Source organism: Pangasianodon hypophthalmus, chromosome 4, assembly GCF_027358585.1.
Source record: "Pangasianodon hypophthalmus isolate fPanHyp1 chromosome 4, fPanHyp1.pri, whole genome shotgun sequence".
NCBI classification, from domain to species: domain Eukaryota; kingdom Metazoa; phylum Chordata; class Actinopteri; order Siluriformes; family Pangasiidae; genus Pangasianodon; species Pangasianodon hypophthalmus.
The window spans coordinates 23425371-23443139 of NC_069713.1; the positions used below are offsets into that span (position 1 = coordinate 23425371).

Here is a 17769-nt window from a genome sequence, read left to right on the forward strand (position 1 = left end):
TATCTGCCAACAGAATAAGACCATTTAACCTTGAAATTATTAACAATATTTGTTTTTAAAAAATCCACTGAAGAGAAATGCTTGTTGAATTTGCCAATATTCAAGATATTTTTACTTGCAAAGATATATTTTTTGACCTGAGGATTAACATGCACAAAACTGATTAGAACTGAACAACTCAATGAAAGTGAATAACTAATTTTTAAACATGTTTCTTTGCTGTCTGGTTTACCTCCTCTGTGATCAGGTACAAAAATAATGTGCTGATCGATGCAAAGGCTCACTCTGAGAAGTACACTACAGAAAGCAATTACAACATGCACTCTCTGGAGATTAAAAAGTAAGATTTTTGACATGGAATTGGTGCTAAAACTTTCGTTCTGTTGCTTGTCTCTTGTGTATAAACCTTATGACTTTTCAGTTACTTTTGACTTTGGTGTGGAATGAATACGTGTGTTTTGATGGATCATATGGACGTGTTTATTCTGAATAATATTGGTCTTATTGTTGCATTACAGCTGTGATTTCAGTGACACGGCTGAATATCGCATCTCGGCTCTCAATGTGAAAGGCGAGAGCTCTGCCTTTGCCTCGGTCATCATTAAAAGTAGGTGACACATCTTCTAGAAGATTAGTTTTTTTTTTTGTTATGTTATATGGTTTTATTGCAGTTGTCCCCAAAACAAAGATGAGATGAGCACTTCTGGAAAATCAAATGCTCTGTATTATTATCATGAATGACCTACATATTGGCAATAAAGCATGTTGACATGAATTTGTTTTGGTAAACAATGCTTGTATCATTTATATATCATATTTTGTAGGTTGTGGTATGTGAATTGTTTATGTCATAAGTTTTGAAAAACTAATCTAGTTTTGTCAAATCACATTCCTCAAAATTTGCATTACTCTTCAGAGAACTAAGATTACATAAAGGATCACAATAATTAACAGTCTATATTAGGAAAAGAATGAAGTAGTTACTTAAGATTAATGAATGAATGAGCTACTAATAGTGCCACAATGCTTAAAAACTGAATATAATATTGAGATATATTTTATTCATCAATTTCACATTGAAGTTTTCTCAAACAACGGTTTATATTTAGACCTGATTGTACACTTGTATTTTGAGAGAGCTGTGAATGTACTTTATGGTGGATCATGACCATAGACTAATGCATTATTTCCCATAGTGTAACCAAGTTTTTTTCTCCAACGTGCTAAATGGAGTTAGTGTGAAGCAGGCAGGCATTTGAGTGAAGTATATTCTGAGTGGAACAGCCAGCTGACACATTCTGAGACTATTTTAGGCCTTTAGGGCCCTGCTTTCAGAGGTCACTAGAGTCTCTTTACAGAATAATTCAGTGAAATGCGTTGTCATCTTAAGGCTGAAATACAGTGTTTGAAAAACTTTGGAAGTGCTGTGCATTTTTATTAGATCTGATCATTCTCTTCTGTAGAATTTTTAGCAACCCAGTTGTGACTGTTATGGTAAAAATTAAAGACAAACGCCTTGGCTATATTCTTTATATTAAAGCTGATTGTGGTCTCAATGCTATGAGGGATGTAGAGCTGAGTGGAAATAAAGAGGCCTTAAAACAGGAAATGATTAATGTCTAGCATATTCCAGTGAATGTGAGTGGATTCAGTTGATTAGATTTGTTCATTGCAGAACTGATGTCTCATTGCATTTGTCTTTTAAAGGATTTAAAGATGAAGAAGTGACTGAAAGACCCCGTAAGTTTCTAGATTTTCTTTTCAAATCTACAATTTATACATTTATGCAAACTGTGAATGTTTCATTACAGTACATGGTATAGTTCTTAAACTAAAAAAAATACACCAAACATCTTCCACTTTAAAGGTCTAATTCTTAGCTGTCTTCCTCTGCTAAGATGGATTCAGTCCTGAACATGGCGTCACCTTCAGGACCACCATTATTGATAAGTTTGGAGTGGCCTTCGGCCGTGAAGGAGAGACCATGAGTTTGGGCTGCACTGTCATCGTCTATCCCACTGTGAAACGCTATCAGCCTGAGGTGCTCTGGTACAGGAATGGTGGGTAGGCGCTTGGCTTAAGAAAATATTAATCATATGTGTGTTGAATATTTGTAGTTAAAAAGTTACTATATATGTGGAATGTTTATATATCACATTCCTGTGTCTTCTGTTCTGACGTATGCAAAACGTTCTTTGTTATTCTGTGACAGTGAAAACAGTGGATTTGTAAGATAGTAATATTGGGCCTCCTGTATCAATCTTTTATTAAAGTTATGTATAAATGTTTTTCATAAGACAAACCAATCTAAAAATTCCTGCCAGATTTGATCAATTTTAATCAGCTGTAACTTGCCATGCATGTTCACGGCACATTGAGTAACCCTCACAAAACTGCATTAAAGGTCACAGAGATGAAAATGACAAAGTGATGGTGAAAGTGTGCCTCCTGAGCATGGTGTGTACTAATCCTTCCAGTAATGCAGCTCAGCCACTGCAGCAGACAGCTAACACAGACACAGACCAAGTCTTCCTCCTTTAATGAGTGGCATTTCTTTTGTCTTAATTTATGATTTTCTTTTAGATTGCTCAGTCATTAATATGCAATGACAGTGTTTCACAAAATTTCCACTAAATTTATGTGTGTAATTGAAATAAATAAGTGATTTAAACATGTCAGTGTAATCCGTGTATAAATTTGCAGTAACTCATGCCAATTATATGATTTGAACCTTGAACAAGGTTCACATTAGTGAGTCTCTTTATAAATACATTTACACAAATGTAGGAACTCTTGTACGATATGAACATTTTTCTGATCTAACATGATTGTCCTGAATACCACATTTCTTGTATAAATGTTCCTATGAACAATTTACTAAAAATACATATCCAGCTTGATAAATGGCTGTTCCATAATTATCATTCAAATCATTTTAATGTATGTGTTTGACTAGGTGTGGTTCTGGAACCATCCAAATGGGTGCAGATGCACTGGAGCGGCCAGAGAGCCACACTCACTCTCATCCACCTCAACAAAGAGGATGAGGGACTTTACACTCTGCGCGTCAACACCAAGTCAGGCTTCGACTCTCACTCCGCCTTTGTGTTTGTCCGAGGTGAAGTTTACCGCAACTCAGCATTAACCACAACACTTTATAGGGCTCCAGTTATACCATTAAAGGTGTTTTATCCACATGCAGGTGTAACGTTGAATACAGTGAATGGTTTCAGCCTACAGTAACATAGTCTTATTTGAATATTTTATTTCGATAATTAAAATACAAGAATCAGTGTTACTAACACATAGCACACATAGGATCATGCTAACTGAGTCAGTATCAAGCAATATCACATGACATGACACAACAATAGTTAACACTTTGTATTGGGGCACCGATGTGTTATTGTAAAAATGAAATGTATTGCATCATAACTATTTCAAAACATGAAGCAAATGCAGTGTTAATTGGGTATCTAGATGTATGTGTGGTGGCCTGGTGAAATATTAACATTTTCTACTATATAAAGTTTTGAAAACTAAAGTTTTATAAAGTTTTCCTGAACTGAAATATCTCAATCACAAGTTAAGTTATAGCTTTTAAAATTTGACTACCTTCAAAAGTGAACAGGAAGAAAATAGCATTTAAAGATTTCATTCTAACTTAACCGCAAACGTGTGGCTCCTCGTCTACCTAAAGTGATCTTTGCAGATATCCTAGTCACTTATAGAAAGTTTTTAAAAAAAAGATTTCTACGTTGTTTTAGGGAAACGTGTATGTTTCCTTATAGTAGAGTTGTCAAAATATTTTCAAAGGATTTTGTTCCCCAGACTCCCACACACTTTCAATTTTAACCAAACAAATAAAAACATTTTGAATAATAATTATCAACTGAAATGTTGTGTTCGATTTTGATAAATTAGGAGCAAATTAAGTGGGTGTTAGTTCTTTGGGAAGTTTCTTGTCTCTTTTTAATTGCACTGTGCCTTTAAGCAGCAGACTGCTCCCTGTATTAGGTTTCTCTTAGGCAGTGCTGCTTCTATATCAGGCTGAAGTCACCAAAAGGATGCCAGTAAAAGAGTGTGCGTGCCAATTTTAATCCATCAAACATTTTCATTGTTTAGATCTAAGAGCTGTCTCGTGCTTCAGTGATAATGAATTTTATATTAGGTGGTTTTGTAGTTTGATGAAATTGGTGAAACGAAGAAATGCTGGTTAGTGACTCTTACACTGGCTGTTACAGGGGCTTTTCATATCACATACAGTGCCATAATTAGACACCAACGAACTAGCTAGTGAATGTGTGTGTGTGTGTGTGTTTGTGTGTCAGATGCTGACGTGGAGGTTGAAGGCGTCCCTGTTGCCCCTCTGGATGTGAGGTGTCATGATGCTAATAAGGATTACGTGGTGGTGACCTGGAAACAGCCTGCGGTTGAGGGCAGCAGCTCCATCCTGGGCTACTTTATAGACAGGTCAGTGTATGTGCGAGTCCATCTACGTGAAATGAGTCAGACTCAGAGGCTGCTGAAGTACACCCTTGCCCAGAGGTTATAGTGGGAGGAGGTGGGGGAACACGACTTCTTTTGTACTTTGAATATATATTTTTCAAATGGAAATGGGCATATAGTGTACCTTTAAAAATGATTTAAGTTACATGAATGGATGGCTTTTAGAGTGAAACTTTAAATGTACATTATATGTACCTTTCCTAAGTAAACTATCCATAAGGGTAAATAATATGTACCCTTCAGGGTAACACCCCATCGACAAGGACAAATATAGAGTACTACTGAGAATGTAAGGAGTTCTCAGAGTTTATATATATATGTGTATATGTATATATATGTGTGTTTACAGTTGGGTGTTAGACCTTATTATTTTCATTATTACTTGTTGGTTTTGATTTCAAAATAATATAAAAAAGATCTTATGGTTCTTTCCTGGCAGATACATTGCACATTTTCCTTTAAACTATCAAAATAAATGAACACATTGTAATTTGCCCAACAGGACATTTTACAGTTTTGAAGTGGAAACATTTACATCATTATTATCACCAGTATGCAGTATTTTGACATTAAAAGGATTGACATCCCATCAAATTATAGTACAGAAACTCTGGTTTATTTGCTTTTCACGTAAACCAAAGACATAGGAGCTCGGGTCCCCTGCAGTCCTCCCCAATTAAACCTCTGCTCCTGTCTCTTTCCACTGTTACAAAACACTCTTTAATTAACTCGCATTACTGAGGAGGAGGAGGTGTGTTCCAGGGACTCATTTTTAGTTGAACAGTTTTTCTTGATCAATAATTCATCATATAAAGTATAACGGATTATATAATTTTTAAAATGAAGGGAGTTGAATGTCGACGCTGTGAAATTTGGAGGCAGGGTTTCAGTATCAAATGCCAATTTTTCATAATATGTTTTTAATGTCATATGTTGTAAATGTACAAAACGATTCATGTGCTGTTTGCAGGTGTGAGGTTGGCACTCAGCACTGGATCCAGTGTAATGACACACCAGTAAAATATGCCCGTTTTCCAGTCACCGGGCTCATAGAGGGGCGCACTTACATTTTCCGGGTTAGTGCTCTGAACATTGCCGGGGTGAGTCACCCTTCTCGTGTCTCTGACCCTGTAGTTGCCATGGACCCATCTGACCGGGCCCGTCTTAGAGGTGAGAGATGTTTCTGTACGGTATTGTTTCTTTTTGTTCTGCGCTGTATAAATTGATATACGGCATTGTCTTCCTTTCTTATTACTCTTATATTAGCTGGTATTTCCGCTCCATGGACTGGTATGATTAAATTCACTGAGGAAGATTCCACAGGTAAGCTCTAATCTAATTACTTGTAATACGTGTATACTATATACATTTTCTTTCTTGCGTTTGTTGGAGTCGGAGAGATCTACAGTACACATAAAAACAATTTCAGCACGAATAGATGTTATTAAGGACATTACTCCTCCCCCCCCCCCTCTCTCTCTTCCTCTCTCTCTCTCTCAGTTGGTGTAATCCCTGGGTCTCCTACTGATCTGGCTGTGACTGAGGCCACTAAGAGCTACGTGGTGCTCAGCTGGAAGCCTCCTGTGCAAAGAGGACATGAAGGAGTTATGTATTATGTGGAGAAGGTGAGTAAATGTATGAAAGGACATAACCTGCACTCTCACTTCCTGATCATAATGACCGATATAAATTCCCTGCATTAACACTGTATAATATGAATCAGTTAATTAGTTAATCAGAGTAATTGTGCCATTTTTTTTAAACCTGTATAAGGTTGACATAAAAAAAAGTGTTACCCAACTGAAGTAAAATCCCTAAGTGCCTCGAAACGGAAAGAGCATCTCAGACAAAATGCATTTTCAATATTCATGGCATTATTGTTCAAATATTATACAGTTTTATGTAACATATAATGGTAACATGAATCATCACCATTCTATAAAACAAGAGTTCTCAGACTTTTTGCAACCACTTTATCTGTGAAGAAAAATCCACAGATCCTCGTGACACTCATTTATTTTATGAACATAATCTAACCATTTAAATATTAGGCTTATTATTTAAGCGCGTACAATATTATTTTGCCTATGTATTGGACCCATATAGAACTTTTTAAATGTATGATCTTTATACTCATAGAACAATTTAAAAAAAAAAAAACATATTCATTAGAGGGTGACACGGTGGCTTAGGGTTAGCAGGTTTACCTCGCACCTCCAGGGTTGAGGGTTTGATTCCCGCCTCGCCCTGTGTGTGCAGAGTTTGCATGTTTTCCCCATGCATCAGAGATTTCCTCCAGGTACTTCCCCCAGTCCACAGACATGCATTGTTGGCTGATTGGCATCTCTACATTGTGTGTAGTGTGTGAATGGGTGTGCGATTGTGCCCTGTGATGGGTTGGCACCTTGTCCAGTGTTCCCTACCTTGTGTCTTGAGTCCACTGGGATAGGCTCCCCCCCGCAACCCTGTGTAGGATAAGCAGTACAGAAAATGGATGAATTTTCACTAGATTTGAATTGGCATTATTTATAGGCCTAATTGTTATTGAGTTATTGAGGTGGTTTATGATATCCTCCACTGTAACAAAATACAGAAATCAAAGACCCACTGTCTATGCTTCACAGACCCCAGTTTAAGAATCATGACCATAAACAACATAAAACTGTATTTTTTTTCCTCCAAACAAAGCCAAGTAGCTAACATGGGAATGATGTTGGTTTCAAATATCTTTCAAATCCATTTTCCTCAGTATCTTTTACTTACGCTCTGTGATATCCCTTGAAATTCACCCCGACAGGAAACACACTCCCAGAAACCTAATAACTACTTTGTGACTATTTGAAAATTCTATCCTTCTTCTCCTGTGAGCTTTAACTTTATAGGTGCAGCACAACCTTGACCCAGTTGTAAAGCTGTGGCTGGATGTACTGTTTGTTCGTTCGCAGTGTATGGTTGGCACAGACACCTGGCAGAGAGTGAACACTGGGATGCCAGTGAAGTCTCCTCGCTTTGCCCTTTTTGACTTGGCCGAGGGCAAATCCTACACCTTCCGTGTGCGCTGCTGCAACTCCGCAGGTGTTAGCGAGTCGTCTGAGGAAACCGGAGCCACGACTGTCGGGGACAGACTGGGTAAGAGATTCAACCTTAATGTCACGAACCAAATGTTACAACCCTGGGTGCTGATATCCACAGTTTATTATTTATTTATGGTGTTGTTTTATATGTTTGCGACAACTGTGTTTGTACTGATCCAAAAGTCTGAGTTCACTAACATGAATGGGTTTATTTAATCAGTTATCAAAAGCTAATACAAAATTTTACTCAGTTGATGCTTTTTATGTATACATTATTTTAAAATCTTTAATCCTTAAATAGAATTTGAATATATCTAAATATCTTGTTCGTACCCCATTTGCTTTATTTGTATAAATTGATTGGCAGCAAATACTTCATTCAAGTTATAACATGTATATGCTGCTTATACTTATTATACTTATTGTTATTGTCTCTCGTCTAGTAGTGTCTTAATTAGTACGATCTGATTTTTTTTTAATTGAAACAAACTAATTTCTTGATTATATAGTTGTGTTTGAGGTGTTTGTTTTTGTTGAATAAAAACAGTTATTGGTAGTGGACTAAGATGGTGGACTTTTAATGGACTTTTGGACCCAAATGTTGTTTGGCTCGTCTCCAGCTGTCCTCACTCTCCAGTCCAACTCTTTCAGACCTGCCCTCAGCACCAGGGCCTGTCGTGCCCATCAGGAACACAGCCTCCTCTGTTGTGGTGACCTGGGGGGCTTCTAAAGAGGCCAGAGAGCTTGTGCGCTACTACGTGGAAGTCAGCGTCGTGGGCAGCAATGTGTGGGTGCCATGCAACAACAAGCCGGTCAAAGACAACAGGTAGATCTGCTCTTTTAAGTATCTTCTCGCATATTTAATAAAATTGAATCCAGGAAACTAGTGTGAATCTTTGAGTTGATCTGGGTTGGAACTTTGATTTGTAGGTTCGTGTGTCACGGTCTGAACACGGGAGACACCTGTGTGTTCAGAGTGAAGGCTGTGAATGCTGCTGGCTACAGCACTTATTCCAGCGAGTCCGAATCCTGCCTTGTAAAAGCAGCCATTGGTGAGTCCCATCTTAGTCTAAGTAGAACAGCAAAGGAGGGGAAAACAAGACTTTAAAAGTTAACGTAGGTGTCCACTTGCACATTTTTCCACCATATGCTCTCTTTCTGCTTTCTATGATGTCAACTTGGATTCGGTTATGGTGAATCAAACCCAATATGATTGATTAAACACAGCCTGGCAGCTGCACTCATTTGTATAAAGTTCGGCTTTGAGAATATAGCAGAGCTCTCCATTCAAATAAATAGATTGAGGTATGTGAAGTTGCAAGTGGACATGTACTATAAGAACAAAAGCAATGGATCACCTAAATTAATGGACTTTTGTCCTTACATTTTTCACAACTGCAGTTTTGGTTTTGACTATTTGCACACAGCAGTACTTTCCCTGTACATAATGCAACACAGCCTGTCTTTGAGCTTTCATTTCCAGTTTTCACCATCCCTGCACTTTTCATCTCCTCATTCATCACAAGAACCTGCAGAACCCCTGTCAATACAGAATAACTAGTTAAACCCACAGTGGCCTGTTGAAGACATATTTCGACACAGCCAGATGATGCTGTTCTCACTCTGAAGTGGACTTGCTGCATGGAGACAGTGCTGCATGTGCAATGCTCTCTAATAACATCTGACCATATTGTTCACCACTAAAAGCTAACCTCGTTGAGCGCTATGATCAAAGCAGCCATGTAGTTTCCTTGTGTGTTTTACTATTAACCTGCCTTGAATTCAGAGTGTGGAGTGTGCTCGATTCTTGGAGAGCGTGACACTGTGTCACTCTGCAGTGCAGTATGTCCATGCTGTGTGTCTCTTGCTGTGTTTTATAAATGACTTTAGGGCATGCGGTGTGTAGAACATGAGGAAGAGGGTCCAGATCCATCCCAGAGTCATGGCGGGGGAGAGCACAGTGAGTAGAAGCATGAAATATGTGAATGCTTGACAGGAGAGCTGATTTGTACTGAATGTATGATCAGAAAGTGTTCTCTCCTATTAACTTTTAATCCAACATATTAAAATGCACAACAGGTGGCGTGTGGCTTTTTAACAACGATTCTTAATAAAATATTATCTGCACAGAATGTTCAAATTTCATAAGATGGCTTTAGGTGTAACAAGGTATTATCAGTACACTTTAGGAAATCACTGTTATACTTGGACTTTCATACTAGTTACCTGTCCAAAGCAGTGCTAGACAGTTCAGGTCATGTATCCCAGCTGAACAAATTAAGCATGGGCAATAGATATATGCGTAGTGGCATCAACTTTGTTAACTGTGTAATAATGTACTGATTTTACCTTTGTAAATGTATTGTTTAGGAGCGACAGCATCATTTTGGTTTTGCCTATTTAATATACAAAATGTATTTCAAGCACACATTTTCACATATTGACAACAGGATGAATAATATTGTGAATTTAGCCAGCATACTGACAAGACAGCAATACATCTGGGATATCTTCCCAAAAGAGATGCTTCAAGACAGCGTACACGTGGGATATTTATCTAAAAGGGATGCTTAATTCTGGTCATTTAGTGTAGAGGATTAACCTGAGCTGTTCCCTGTGCAGAGGTGTCTTCTCCTCCCTCTGCTCTCACTGTGGTGGAGCATGTTCGTGACTACATGGTGTTGAGCTGGCAGGCTCCTGCCAAAACTGGAGGAGCTGATATCAGGGGCTACTACCTGGACTACAGGAGCGTTAAGGGCAACGTCGTAAGCAAGTGGCACGAGATCAACACCAAGGCTGTCACTGGAACTACCTATAAGGTAAATTGAACAGCAACCCAGGAGATTTCACTAGGGATTAATACATATGAATGACGACACCCTTATTTAATCTAAAATAAATTAAGTACATATTCAAATCATTCATTCAGTCACAGTTTTTCAAGTTCATTAATCAAAAAAGAAGATTCAATCAGCACACACTTCCTTTTTGTGCAGGTGTGGATTTCCCAGCAGCCTTTCTAAGATATTAAGAGTTATTGAATGTTTAAAAGAAAATAAGTGAATTGCAGTGTTCAGTACCACAAAGTGGCCGTTAATAAACATTCACATTACATTTCTAATATGTACTTCTGAGAAGAAAAGTCCTACTTAGCCTCAGTGTGATTATTAGTGTAAATATAGGGTTGAGTTTTCCAGGTTTACGTTCACTTGGGCTCTTTCAGCCTCATAGCTGTAGAACAGTGTAAGTACATTACTCCTGCAAAACTCATTCTATGATGGAGCCAGATTATTTTGTGTGTGTGTGTGTGTGTGTGTGTCTGTGCCTTTGTTGGCCTGCAGGGGGTCCCAAAGGTTTGCCTATGGAATAGAGCTGTAATGCATTAACTATATTGCCAGACGAATTATATCAATATTAAATAATATTGACATTTTAAATAAATACAATACTTTGTATTTTAAATACAATGCATTTTTTAAAAATAAGTCTATTTAGGAGATCATTACACATGCTTTCCTTAGCCATTTTTGGTTAGATTTAAAACTGTTTAAACATTAATCATAATGAAGTAAATTAGTAGTATAATAATAATAAGTATAATAATGCTTGTAATAATGTTGCAAAAAATGTTATGAGTAGATCCACTGAATTATTTTTACCGTGTAAATGTTCTCCTCCCTAACAAATTTAATCATCACTCTAGACAATCAACTAATATAGATAAATAATAAATACAGTTGGAGCCTATGATTCAATACAGTATGATTTCGAGCTGTTTAAAATGATGTGATAGAATATGATTCAGTAATGCTTTGAGGAGTGGGAGGCTCTCTTTTAAATGACGTTCCTTCTCTCCCTGTGTTCAGGTGGAGAACCTGAAGGAGAATGTATTGTACCAGTTCCAGGTTCGTGCAGTTAACCAGGCTGGTATTAGCGAGTCCTGCATCACCAGTGTTGCCTTTGAGTGTAAGGAGTGGACTGTTGCATTGCCAGGTAAATTAGTCAGCTGAAGCAGACTCATACAGCTCTACTGTGCAGTGATGCTTGATGAATCATTTAATCAACACCTAGTTGTATAGGTCATTTCCTCACTCCTATAAGGCTGGGTGTTAATCAAATGATTCACTAACTGCCTTCAGTGAGCTCATGATGATTTATAGCTAGTAGGGGTCAATTAGCATCAATGGCATGATTTTTTCTTGATTGCAGTGCATATAGTTATAAAAACATTTCTATGCAATAATTGGAATTAGTCACTGTATGAGTGCGGGCTGTGATAATTGAACCGAATTGCACTGTGTAATGTCTTCACTGGCCTTCAGGTGTCTCCCTTTACAAACATATAATAAAAAGGGCTATTAGATGATATGACAAGATCCTAACTATTCTTTATTCATTGTTATCCATTGTTCCCTTCCTTTTAATTATCAATCTAGACATTTTTACATGCTTTAAACCATCCTTATTATGTTTCTGTGTTTTTTTCTGGGTAACACAGGCCCTCCTCATGGGCTTCACATGCTGGAGGTAAGAAAGGATTCACTGGTACTGCTTTGGGAGCCACCCACGTTCAGCGGCCGCAGCCCCATCACCGGCTACTATGTGGACATCAAGGAGGGCAGTGGCAGATGGAGAGGAGTTCAGGATAGGTCCACAAAGAATACATTCTTGCAGGTTAGTTTGCATCATGTAAAGAAACTGACAGGCAAGATGAAAATTCCATATGTGTGCTGGCCTGGGAAAGCCGTTCACATGGTCATATTTTGACACTGTCTACTGTATGTAGGTCTGAAAACTACAGGATTTTCCTGAACTGAACTATGTTTCTCTTTAGCATGTATCTCAATCAGATGTATTCATTCCAATTCCACTGAAAGCTGTCTAGCTACCACTACATTTATACCCTAATGTACTTATGGGAAAACAAAACTACTACTAAATCTTAAATGTGAAATGAGTCCTCACTTTGATTATCAGCATCATCCACATCAGTCTCTGTCTCATCACCTGAGGTAAAGGTCACTCAAGGCATTTCATATTCACAAGCCTCGACAGTGTCTCTTCGCTCGACTGATCTCTGTTTGGTAGGGAAATATTCACTGATTAATTCAGTGAGTGTTGTTCTGTTGCCTAAATTTCTAAATTAATGTCTTTTTATTGAGCCATTTAAACATTTTAGAACTTTGTGCTAGTGCTCTTCTCTGTTTTGACCATGTGATGGCGCAACAACATCACGGACAATCGGAGAGTCGGTATCTGAATACAAACTGATTATGCTCATGTCCGTTCTGCTATGGTATGTGGCGTTCCAGAAACTTAAAAATATTCTTTGTGTGAGGAAATCACACTGAACGAGCACAGTTGTGGAACTCTTTAAGTAGACTGACTGTTTTTACTGCTGCCTTCGTTAGACTGGCTCATGATCTGTGCAGGTAGGCAGACACGGTTAGAAATTAGCCTGAATAAAATCATCCCTGTCATTTTGGTAAAATATATTTATGCTTTCTTATGTCTGAGTTTTCCTGACCAACACACATGTAACTAATGAGTGTTGTTTGAATCTGTACTGCTTTGAATCTGTACAGTTTCTTCAGACCACCTCAGCTCCAGTATATCACTGTCATTTCCCATAAGGAATATTACATAAGTGGGATTCTGTTGCATGGACATGAATGCTGTTATGAAGTGTGTCACTGATACTATAAACCTTTCTGTGACCCAGATATCTGGCTTAAAGGAAGGTGCCTCCTACATACTGCGTGTCACTGCTAAGAATATTGCAGGTGTTGGTGAACCCTCCAAAGCTACAGACCCCATCGTCGCTCAGACTCGCCCAGGTAAATAAAGCAGGCACAGACACAATTGAATAAACCAATCTATCTTTTCCATCACATTTCCCTGGATTGATTTTTAAATGCCGTTTTCATGGCGTGGTCTTTCCTCAGGCACTAATGAGATTGTGGTCGATGTGGATGACGATGGCGTGATCTCGCTGATCTTTGAGTGCTCTGAGATGACCGAAAGTTCTCAGTTTGTGTGGTCAAAGAACTACGAGGCTCTCACTGATACCTCCCGTCTCACTATCGAAACAGTCAAGGGAAAGTGAGTTTCTGCCTTACCTACTAAAACTACTTATCTTTTTCACACCTTGTGTTGTTTATCCGGATGCTTTTTGTCAGTAAGATGTATAGTCGCTTTGTTCTCTGGAGAAAGGTTTGGTCACATGGCAGTGGTAGACATTTAGCAGTTAGTTTCAGCCGTTGGACAATGCTGCGTGGGTGCTAGTGTGAGGATGAATAGTGGCAGGCTGTCTAGAAGCCAGAGGAGACGTGTGTCACCTTTGCTTTGCCAGATGTGCTGCGAAAAGCCGAGACAGGATGAAAGTGGGAGGCAAAGTGGTTAAAAAAAAAGAAGAAAAGGTGGAGAAATGGAGATAAACGAAAAAACTAATTGGTGTCACTTAACCTTTGAAGAAAAGAGAAATGCTAATTAGTGTTACTGGAATTTAAAAAGATTTCAGGCTCTTTGGAAAGCATCTTGTACAATTAAAACATTACACACACTGTGTCTGTGTCTTTCTCATACTCACACCAGTTGATGTGTCCTCAGATCCAGAGCCATCTTTAATGATCCTTCACTGGAGGACCTGGGCATCTACTCCTGTGTTGTCACCAACACTGATGGAGTTTCTGCCAGCTACACACTGACAGAGGAGGGTGAGTCACTTTCCCCAACTCTCTGGCTAATGATGGTGATATTCTATCTTCTGTCTTTGGACAGAAAGACTCGTAATCTTTTCCAGAAGCTGGTGCGTCATGTCTTCTTTTTAAATCTTAACAAGTCAAGGACATGCATGCACATATCAGAGGCTTGTATGTAACTGCTTGATAATGTAATGCAGTTTAATTTAAAAGAAGATTAATTCCAAGAATTCTTTATCCAGTTTTGTCAGAACTACAGTATGCAGTATATATGCTAATGGAAGCCATTTGTAAAATATTTTATAGGTCTGAGGCGCTTGTTGGAAATCAGCCATGACCACAAGTTCCCCAGTAAGTACAGAACAACAACAGCAGCAATAAAGTTGAGGTTTATCTCAATGCTCTTCCGCTGTGATTATTCGACTATTATGCTTTTCTGTGTTATATTACAGCAATACTTATCACAGTATTTTCTTCTCAGTAATTCCTTTCAAGACTGAAATGGCTGTTGAGCTACAGGAGAAAGGACGTGTACGTTTCTGGGCGCAGCTTGCTAAGTTTACCTCCAATTGCCAAGTGGAGTATGTTTTCAATGATAACATCATTACCCAAGGAAAGGTATAATAACTAGGCACTCTTTTGCACATGAATTCTACTTGTTTTTTTCTCTGTTACACACACTGATAAATGTTCCTAAATCCTCAGAAATACACCATGAATTTTGACAAGAACACTGGCATTATTGAGTTGTTCATGGACTCTTTGGAAATCACTGATGAAGGAACCTTCACGTTTAACCTTGTTGATGGCAAAGCTACCGGTCGTACCAGTTTGGTGCTTATTGGAAAAGGTAAAATAAAACTGTCCCTGTAATTTTACATTGTGTTACAACCTCTTCCATCACTATGTGTTCATGCTGCTGTATTCGGGTATGTCCTGTAGAGGGCAGGAGAAGATCATAAGAAATCGAGCAGCCCTCACAGGAGCATTATTAGGGCTTTGTGCAGGATATCCATTAGCATACACAGCATTCCCTTAACTGCTGATTGAACTTTATCAGGCTTTACTGATTGATCATGTTACTCCATTATTAAACACTATTATTGGGTGCTACTGTATCAGGTTTAGCTCCGAGTCCATTATCGGCTAAAGAGACAAACATTAATGACTGTTCTTATATAGTCCACATTATACAACAATGCAGCAGCTTTTTGTGATCTCTGCCATGTTCCTTAGTAATATTTGAAGGAATTATAGATCAGAAGTAGTGCATTTGATCCCAAGTTCAACTCCAGGTTCTTCCTGCAATAAGGTCTGAATAATAATTGTGTGACAGCCTGTGAAAAGCCCTCACAAGGTGAAATTGTGATATTTTCCAATATATAGTTTCTGAGTTCTGAAGACTATAGTCTTTCCTGAAGTTATCTCAACCACCAGACAAGATATAGCATTTTAAAATTACCCCCAAAAGTGAAAAAGGGAGAAAATTGTATTTCACTCTTCAGATCGTGAGTTCGAAATCTCGACTATGCCACAACAATCCACAGCCGGGAGTCCAAGACAGCAAAACTGGCCTTGCTCTCTGAATGGGAGAGATTGGATTCTCTGCCTTTCCTGTCAATCACAGCACCACTAGCCAGTCGTGAGCGTGTGTCAGCTCACGTATGTGGAAGAGGGCAGATAGCACTCTCCTCAGAGAGTGTTATGCTGCCCTGTGACACAGCTCAGGTCAATTCATGTATTGAATTCTACCTCACTTGTAGAATGGACATGCCAAATGATTAAATTCAGATATTTTGTTTTTACAAAACAGAGTTTGCTGAGCTTCAGAAGAAGTCTGAATTTGAGAGAGCAGAGTGGGTCAGGAGGCAAGGTATGCCACGTAGCATTTGAATGCTGAATAAATTAATGTACATTTTTAAACATCAACTTTTTCACCCTTTCGATCCTCACATCCAGGTCCTCACTTTGTGGAATACCTCAGTTTCGAGGTCACCCAAGAATGTAATGTGTACCTAAAATGCAAGGTAAGGTTGTGCAAGATATAGAATTTTTCTCACTCCCCCAGGTCAGTCGGATTAATATTTCATCTCTGCCTCTTCCACTCAACCCCCCTCTTACTCTCATCTTTTCAGGTAGGAAATATCAAAGCTGACACCGAGATAACCTGGTTTAAGGATGGAATTGAGATTGCGGAGGATGACGAAGATGCTCAGAAAATTGGCATTGCAGATGGCGTGCTATCCTTCAACATTGGCAAGGTCAGGCATCTGCAGGGCATTGTGGGAAAAGTGTAGGGCGAGCTTTGCTGAGCAGCTACGCCAGAGGCATCAGCTTGCTAAAGCCTACTCACTTTACAGCACAAATTCATAAATAATGGGAGGTTGTTGTTTTTTAATTTAATGAACCATTTTATATTCAACTCTATACAACATATTTATTAAAATTTAGGGCCATATCCTATAAATATATGGCCTTATGAAATTCCTGAAATTAGTTTCTGATGGTGTCACATAACAATTTCTCATACAATAGAGAGAATTGTCAATTAGGCTACGTTCATTTCTTGTAAACAGTAAATGATGCTAGAAACGATTAGCATTAATGCATGCAGCTCCATGGAGGTGAGCCTCCCACGCCACCCTTGCAGGCTGCTATTGGCAATAACTGCAATATCTGTCTAATTTCCAGCTTGTTAAAAAGAACGAAAAAGAAGTGAAAAAGAAACCTGCTGCTGAAGGAAGCCCAACGAAGCCCAAAGTCTGCAGCTTTTTCCTTTATAAGTTATCGCCGAGTTTCATGTGTTGTTATGTGGTTTTATCTTTGTCGCTGTCGTTTTCTATTTCTATGGTGTCCCTGTTTGCCTGCAGCATCCATCGCAGGAGAAAAGCTTGCCTTTTCGGATTTCTGTGCCTGTTTATTTTTGTTTTCTTATTTGAAATGATTTCATATCTGCTCTGTGATGCAGCTCTAGCAAGGGTCTTTCTTTCTCTCACTTCTTTTATAATTCTGTAAACAGCTTTCAAAGAAAGATGCAGGTGTTTATGAGGTGACACTGTGGGATGAGAGAGGAAAGGATAAGACTTTGCTGGATCTGACAGAAGCAGGTAAGAGCCTTTTTTTATAGCCACCTTTATTCTGATAATGTATGAAACGGAGTTTCTGAAATACTGTATCAAGTCTAATATTCTAAAATATGATGATCTGCCTCCTCCCTAAAGGTTATAAGGCCGTTTTGAAAGAAATGTTCAGAGTTATAGGTGAGTTGTTTTTTTTCTATTTTTAAATCCTTCCACGCCATTATGGCAATGGTTCTTTAATGTCACCTTTACATCATGGAACAAATGAAAGAAAAAACGTGATTAAAAGAGTATATTATGGGGTACGGCATGATACAACAGAGAAAGTAATGTAGCACGTATAAAAATGCTGAGCAGGCCTAGCTGATGTCGATGTTGGATCAAGATGGCAAAAGGAAAAGATCT

At 38.5% G+C, this 17769-nt stretch overlaps 1 protein-coding gene across 2 annotated transcripts in view; it reads left to right on the forward strand.

Moving 5' to 3' along the window:
• myom1a (myomesin 1a (skelemin)) overlaps positions 1 to 17769 on the forward strand; it is a 29218-nt gene that overhangs the window by 7287 nt on the left and 4162 nt on the right. Inside the window, exons 8-34 of one of the 2 annotated variants that reach the window (XM_026936914.3) lie at positions 248 to 340; positions 519 to 607; positions 1708 to 1740; positions 1899 to 2060; positions 2957 to 3118; positions 4332 to 4473; positions 5480 to 5679; positions 5776 to 5832; positions 6010 to 6134; positions 7455 to 7638; positions 8235 to 8409; positions 8514 to 8635; positions 10206 to 10402; positions 11450 to 11576; positions 12082 to 12257; positions 13306 to 13420; positions 13529 to 13685; positions 14193 to 14299; positions 14591 to 14635; positions 14766 to 14902; positions 14990 to 15134; positions 16098 to 16157; positions 16244 to 16311; positions 16420 to 16545; positions 16976 to 17044; positions 17304 to 17391; positions 17506 to 17544. In XM_026936914.3, the coding sequence (XP_026792715.3) occupies positions 248 to 340; positions 519 to 607; positions 1708 to 1740; positions 1899 to 2060; positions 2957 to 3118; positions 4332 to 4473; positions 5480 to 5679; positions 5776 to 5832; positions 6010 to 6134; positions 7455 to 7638; positions 8235 to 8409; positions 8514 to 8635; positions 10206 to 10402; positions 11450 to 11576; positions 12082 to 12257; positions 13306 to 13420; positions 13529 to 13685; positions 14193 to 14299; positions 14591 to 14635; positions 14766 to 14902; positions 14990 to 15134; positions 16098 to 16157; positions 16244 to 16311; positions 16420 to 16545; positions 16976 to 17044; positions 17304 to 17391; positions 17506 to 17544 (3200 nt within the window). The remainder of the gene's footprint in view (positions 1 to 247; positions 341 to 518; positions 608 to 1707; positions 1741 to 1898; positions 2061 to 2956; positions 3119 to 4331; positions 4474 to 5479; positions 5680 to 5775; positions 5833 to 6009; positions 6135 to 7454; positions 7639 to 8234; positions 8410 to 8513; positions 8636 to 10205; positions 10403 to 11449; positions 11577 to 12081; positions 12258 to 13305; positions 13421 to 13528; positions 13686 to 14192; positions 14300 to 14590; positions 14636 to 14765; positions 14903 to 14989; positions 15135 to 16097; positions 16158 to 16243; positions 16312 to 16419; positions 16546 to 16975; positions 17045 to 17303; positions 17392 to 17505; positions 17545 to 17769) is intronic. The other variant, XM_026936916.3, reaches the window with a different exon arrangement.